This window comes from Octopus sinensis, linkage group LG2 (assembly GCF_006345805.1).
Source record: "Octopus sinensis linkage group LG2, ASM634580v1, whole genome shotgun sequence".
Classification (NCBI taxonomy): domain Eukaryota; kingdom Metazoa; phylum Mollusca; class Cephalopoda; order Octopoda; family Octopodidae; genus Octopus; species Octopus sinensis.
This window is the reverse complement of record NC_042998.1, coordinates 191,022,176-191,029,675: the sequence shown is the minus strand read 5'-3', so window position 1 is coordinate 191,029,675 and position 7,500 is coordinate 191,022,176. Positions and strand designations below refer to the sequence as shown.

Below are 7,500 nucleotides of genomic sequence, written 5' to 3'. Positions count from 1 at the left end.
TATGACACCGCAAGAAAAAACTGCCGTTCAAACCGTAAAGATCCTTAAAATGTCATGAAAATGATAATATTAACGGAGTACAGTCCCTTCCGCTTTCATGGTTGATATAACCGAAGATTCCATTTAATTACATGTAATTGAAATTTTCAGTAACCGGTGTACGCAACAAACCGGATAAGAATAAAAGAGCACGGATATTATACATTCCCCCAACATAAGATATGACTATAAGTTAAACTTCGATAGTCTGTAAACCTTTACCTGTCCTTTATAACATACTAGCAGTATCGCCCGGCGTTGCTCGGGTTTGTAAGGGAAATAACTATATAAGCATTTTTAGAGAGTTACTTCCTTTATAGATGCCAATTCGGGCTTTCTTAGCCATTTCTGTTTTGGTGTCTTCAAGCCATGAAGTCGTTGTTCTAAAAGAACGCTGGTCTCCTTGACAACGCATTACGACGTTGATTTCCTTAAACTCCCTTCCCCACAGCTTCCCGAGGGAGGGAAGAAGGGGTAGAAGCAAACACAGGTGCAGGTGTTTGAGCGTGGACGCCAACTCCGCCGCCATCGACACACCAAAAAGTATGCATTAAAATGGAATAAAAAATGATGTTAAATTATTTTTAAAATCGTAGACTCATCGTAGACGCGCGCTAATAGCCAGACGGGCTCGATATGAATCACGACTATAAGATACCCGAATTTGGTTAAACTGCACCGCAAAATGTGGGAGGAGTTAGGAATCTAAATCGTAGGAGACAGACACTCACACAACTACAGTTTTATATATATAGATGTGATACACAGGACGTATTTCCCGAGCGTCCATGCATCATATACGGTACACATTCTTTCTATTTTCTATTTTTTTTTTTTGTTATTTCTATTTATTTTTTCACCACGGGCGTAACTTGGGGCTTTATGAAGGGAAAGCTTTATATTACTGAGAACATATAAAAACAAAGTTTAACTAGAGTGGATGTGTGGTAAGTAGCTCGTTTATCAACCATGTGGTTCCGGGTTCAGTCCCACTGCGTGGCACTTTGGGCAAGTGCCTTCTACTATAGCTTCGGGTCGACCAAAACCTTGTGAGTGGATTTTTAGTAGACGGAAACTGAAAGAATCCCGTCCTATATATGTATATATATATATGTGTGTGTATGTATATGTTTGTGTGTTTGTATTCCCCGACCCCCAACATCGCTTGATGCTGGTGTGTTTACGTCACCGTAACCTAGCGGTTCGGCAAAAGAGACCCGACAGAATAAGTACTAGGCTTACAAAGAATAAGTCCTGGGGTCGATTTGCTCGACTAAAGATGATGCTCCAGCATAGCCACAAGTAAAAGAGTAAAAGAGTAAAGAGTAACAGTTTTAAAACAAAAATGAACGTTTAGAATAAACTAATTCCTGGTCAGGCAAGGGATTTATTCATTGAATTAAAGACAACTTTACAAATAACTTGTAAATATTTTTTGAGAATTATTTGTAAACATGAAATATTGAATACTGTCACTGTATCACACCATGAAAATGGAAGCTTCCAGAAACAGTGTATGCAATTACCATATCCTACAAGCAGTTTCTCTTATTTATGTATTAACAAAAATACTGTAGACGCTCTTCATTTCGCTTGTGTTGGTTACTTTATTGTATTTTATGGGAAAACTAACGAAAGTTTTTAGTAGAAGAAACTTTTTTCAGCAACAAAGTCTAGAAATTGATAACTTTTCATATTAGTAGAAAGTCATGATTTGGTATGGGAGTGCTAAAGTTGATTCAATAAGTACTAGTGCATAACTGGTATTCTGGCAGAAACGTTAGCACGCCGGGCGAAATGCTTAGCGGTATTTAGTCTGCGTTACGTTGTGAGTTCAAATTCTGCCGAGGTCGACTTTGCCTTTCATCTTTTCGGAGTCGATAAATTAAGTACCAGTTACGCACTGGGGTCGATGTAATCGACTTAATACCTATGTCTATCCTTGTTTGTCCCCTCTGTGTTTAGCCCCTTGTGGGTAATAAAGAAATAGGTATTATTCTATCGACCCACGTGTATCAGAAATAACATCTACTATGTTGTGGATTGAACTTAAAATGCAGATGATAGAAGAGGTGGGTAAACAGTTGCAAGGCGTGTAACTTCTCTCTCTCTCTCTCTCTCTCTCTCTCTCTCTCTCTCTCTCGTACTCTACCAATCCATTTACAAGTAATTAATAATTTGTTACATTGGCACAAGGACATACGTTTAAGTTAAACAGATACCTCCCATCAAATTTACTGTCAGTGTTGTATAGGCCTTGAAAGCATGAAAACGTTGGGATTTTAACTCAGAATGTTATGGGAGTCTATCTAAACATTGCAAAACTACAGCTAATTCTGCCTTCCATTCTTCGTAAAGAAAACAAATTTATCAAGCATTGGCTGTTAGGGATCTTGTGGTATTAACCAGCATTAGTACTTGATTCGTATTATTTTATCGATCATGGAAGAATACAAAGTTGACTTCAGTCAGATCTGAACTCACGAAAGCTCATTACTATAAAGCTTTTGGTCCATTTTTGTATCGTTATTGCAATCCACCGCCCTAAACTTTCGTGTATTACACCAACAATTAAGCAACAAAATAATGTAATTTAGTTCAGAATAATTGTTGCGTTTTAGAAGTCTGGTGCGATTAGGTAAAATATGGCAAATGAGATGTATTTATGGGATAATTGAAGGTTCTAAATAACTGAGAAATTGGGTACAGTTGCTGATTGCAATTTTGACTTATTTTATTATGCCTTGCGAGAAAGTTAATTATTGTTATGGTGGGGAAGAGGGGGGGAGGCAATTCTTGGTTAAGCTTCAGCAACTATAAATACGGCTGCGTTGAAGAATTCAACAAACCAGCTTGAAGAAGATGGTGTCACAAGCAGGAATAGATCAAGAAAAGGGTTCGGTTGATGGAGCGGAAACATCGGCGGAAGAACAAAGTGACAATGGTGGAAGAAAATATATTCGTGTAATAGAAAACACCAGCATTCAAAGAAAAAGCAGGTAGGGACATAGAATCTATCTAAGATTAACATAAATCTTTGCAATTAACAATATAAGTTTTGTGATTCGTACATGTTGTAAAATAAAAATGTTTTCGTTCTACAAATGGATCAGTTACTATATATACATGTAGATTAACATTCCTTATTTACCATATTAAATTCGAAATTAGCCAATTGCAGTAGTTACCTTTGGAAACTCACGTAAATATAAAATGTTCATGTCAACTGCCCGAAATTAATTTAATAAATTAACATTACTTGATATTAACTTAAAAGATTAAAGAATTACTTGGGGTTTGAATGATATATATATATATATATATATATATATATATACAGAGAGAGAGCGAGAGAGAGAGAAAGATAGACAAACAGACAGACAGATAGATATAGCTATAGAGAAGATATCTTCTATATATATATATTAAATCACGGTTTTACCTTTAAATTATCTACTACCGAATATCTCATAACGTGGACTATTCATAGTGGGGTAATACACCAGGAGTGCCTACGGATACATCTATCCCTTAGATGGTCGCATAACCTCTAACTTATATCTTGCTTATATATATATAATGAATAATCTATTCATATAACATAATTAATATATTGCAACATTCATATACAATGAAAAACATATACTTGAGTTCAGTATTTGTACAAGTTTTCTCCAAGGAAATGTTAGTGTTGTTAAGTGCATTGAATTTGAAGTTAGTTGCAGCGATTCCAGACGTCTCCACACGTAATTTACTAATATCATGGTACGTGAAATAGTTATCTCGATGTTAAGAAATATACGTTCATAAGTAAAAGTATTACATACAGATTTTCAAAGACAGTTTTTAATCATGTCTTTTCCCACATCGATATTTTAATTAAGAAGTCTTACATTGGTCATGATACCTCCTCAATATTTTCAAAGTCAATTCACATCAGATGGATACAATGAGCAACAAAACCTCTATTCGTAGTGTCTCATCAGCTATACAAGACGTTTGATGAGTAAATTATTCAAGTCTATCCAACATACTGTCATAACTCAGAGACATTCATAATCGCCTTAGAATATTTCAAACTGCAGCGCAGTGCCAAGCTCCGTAGAATAAAAACTGACGGTGTTTTGTTTCCTTTTTTTTTCCAATGTCAAACCATGCCTGCTGCTCACTTATTTCTCTCTCGCTTTATTGCATAAATCTACAGATGATCTAGAAAAATACATCATCTATATATTATGTGGAAAAATATGTATATATTAAATAAAAAAAAGTAATGTGATTTTCATGGCTACTTTATGTTATACAAGATGTATTATCTACACATAGTTGTTGTGGCTTCTATATCAGTATCTTATGAAATATTTTGAGTAATCGCTGACGCAAATTGCCTACTTTCACCTATATAAATTACTGCTGTTTCAACTATTCATCACCAGCTAAGGTAGAGATATGCGGAATCATTAGAATGTTGGTACCAAAAAATTCCAACTCTTAACGTTCTAAATTCAAATCAGGTTGAGGTCAACTTTGCCGTCCATCATTTTGGAGTCGATAAAATAGAGAAAAACAAAACCCCGGGGTTGATGGCATCGACTGATTCCTTCCCCTCAAGATTATTGCCCTGGTGCCTCAATCAGAAAGACTTATTGATCACCAGATAATTATCTTGAAAATTGCAACTTCTTAAAGAAAATTGGATTTACTATAGTTTGAACAAATTTATCAAATTTATCATATACTAAGTGACATACGACGAAAGATATATTTATTGTTTCAGTAATGTGAAATAGGAAACGATATCGATAAGAGTTTCAAAATAGCAATTATAACATACATATTTAGTATAATATAAAAAAAAATCTTTCTATTCACAAGTCCTCGACTTTGGAATAATGGTATAGTCGTCTAAATCTATCCCAGTACTTGACTGTACTTTATTTTATCGACCCGGTATATTATTGACAATGATTTCTTTAAGTATAATAAGAGTTTATCATTTTGATATATAACGCGTTGATTTCTCACTATTACGTAATTATTACTTTTCATTGTTGAAATCAACTTTTCATTTCCTGATATTGATAAGATACAAGTTCTATAAATCTGTGATTGTGTATCTATCTAAGAGACGAATGATAATAATCAAATATTTTACATGACATCCTAATTTAAAATAATTTGTAGCTTTGCCAGCGTGCCCTATTTAAGCAAAAAACGCTGTTACGCGAGAAAGCTGATAGTAAACATTATATATATATTTATAAGATTTTACAAATAATATTAGTTTTCTTCGGTGTTATAAATTCGATCAACGACACGAGGTCTAACTAATAGTGGCACATAATTAAGTAAATTGTATACGAAATGTCACTTAAGTATTTCTAACATTTACATGTTAACATTAAGCAAAGTTCCTCACCAATTAACAATCTATAAGTGCATTCATGGAAATATGTTTATAAGAGTGAGACACCGCCCGAAAGTAATTAACATTAATAGAAATTTGTTTACTAGTAGAGTAAAATTATTTCGTTGAGTGTTCACTTGGTATTAACTGAGTACTTATTATATTTAGAAGTTTTATTTGACAGAAACTTAATCTTTGACATTCGGCAAAAGGAAAGTCATGTTTCATCAAATGATATCTGTTGACATCAAAGCAATTATTACCTTCCTTATACTTTGTCTCTGATGTAGAAGCATTCCAAGGATGTTAATATTGTTAGAAGTATATATCTTGTAACGTATATAGTAATTTTAGGCGAAGTTGATTATATCTTTATAGCTTGATCGCTCTATCTTTCTGAGTGGGATATGTATATATATATATCACAAATATTCCTGATACTGATATTGAAGACGTATACTTCGCCCAATCTAACTTTTCGTCAGCACTCCTATAAACTACAAGTTAAAAAGGCAATAATTTGTGCTTGAACGCAATATTTCAACTATTTGATTTATCACCCGTGAATAACTTTTTCTCCGTTTTCTCTTTACCCTCTGCGAAAATTGGGTCTTATATATTTTTTTTTTTTTAATTACCGATCGCTGACAGTTACTTCGATGGTTATTACATATAACATTCTCTTTCCTTCTTCGAATTTCTTAATGAAATATATGATTGGGGAATAATAAATTATACTCCAATGCTGAAATTAATTATAAACCCTTTACAATCACGCAAAAAAAAAATAATACTTGATGCCTAAAGAAAATATTGTATTGATATTTGCTTTGACTACACTGACATCTAAGAATGATACTTTTTCATACTATTATGAAAGACATCATTTTTTTAAATAATACATCCTCTGTGGATTCTGAAGAAATTCAATTATTTTTGGGTCTCGATGGTGTATTAATGAAGCCCCACTATAAAACAATGTATTCCTGTTTTTATGACTGTTTATGCGTAACAGGAGCACCCTTCATCCTTAAAACTAGATTGTGAGAACAAAAGTTCTAGATAATTTGATGAGATAAAATCATAGGGGAATGCTGGAAGATTAAAGGATGCACACATTTTTTCCCCATTTTTTTCCATTTCTATTCCTTTCTTATACATCACATTTTCTTTTACAGGATCGATTATATCGTACGTCGTGTTTTCACTCGTAGCTTTCATATTAAAAATCAAAGGGAACACAACTGAGAACTAATAAACTCTGGCTGTTTTATTGACCGTCTAATTTAATACCCCCTAATTTTTGTATAGCTATTTGATGTACACCATAATACATACGTATATAGATATATATGTGCGTGTGTGTGTGTGTGTGTGTGTGTGTGTGTGCATGTGCGTGTGTGTGTGTGTGTTTGGGTGTGTGTATATGTTGTATACGTAGTCATATATATATATATATATATATATATTCTTCTATTCTTTTATTCTTGTATTTGTTCCAGTCATTTAACTGTGGCCATGCTGGAGCACGACCTTTAGTGAGAACAAATCAACCCCCAAGACTTATTCTTTGTAATCCTAGTACTTATTCTATCGGTATCTTTTGCCGAACAGCTAATGTTACGGCGACGTAGACACGCCACCATCGGATGTCAACCGATGGTGGGGGACAAACACAGACACACAAACACACACACGCACACGCACACACACACACACACACACACACACACACACACACACACATACACACACACACACATACGCACATACACACAGCTATAGTCAAGCTAACATGGCAGTCCAGAAAAATAGGACGAATGTTGCCGTTGATTAGCTCCAAGAGGCCATCGCCTCTAGCTAGCTATGTGACACACAAACCTGTGTCCATTATAACCTTCGAACAGGGGAGGTCAGCTGCTTCCCCTTGTTGGTTTGGCAACCACAAGCTAGTTTCGAGGTAGTTGCCTCTCATGAATGTGGAGTAGCCGAACCCCCAGCAGGCGTCGCTGCTGACCGACTGTTCGAAGGAATATTTACCTAAATTCAGCCTA

General features: G+C 34.6%; 1 protein-coding gene across 8 annotated transcripts in view; it reads left to right on the top strand.

The window, feature by feature from the left end:
- The window catches only part of LOC115230030 (innexin unc-9-like), a 593,624-nt gene that overhangs the window by 310,415 nt on the left and 275,709 nt on the right, over positions 1–7,500 (top strand). The window contains exon 1 of one of the 8 annotated variants that reach the window (XM_036500595.1): positions 2,887–3,038. The exons of the other annotated variants lie outside the window; for them this stretch is intronic. Within the exon in view, the coding sequence (XP_036356488.1) occupies positions 2,902–3,038 (137 nt within the window). The 5' untranslated portion in view covers positions 2,887–2,901. Of the gene's footprint in view, positions 1–2,886; positions 3,039–7,500 lie in introns of those variants that run through there. 8 annotated transcript variants of the gene reach the window in all.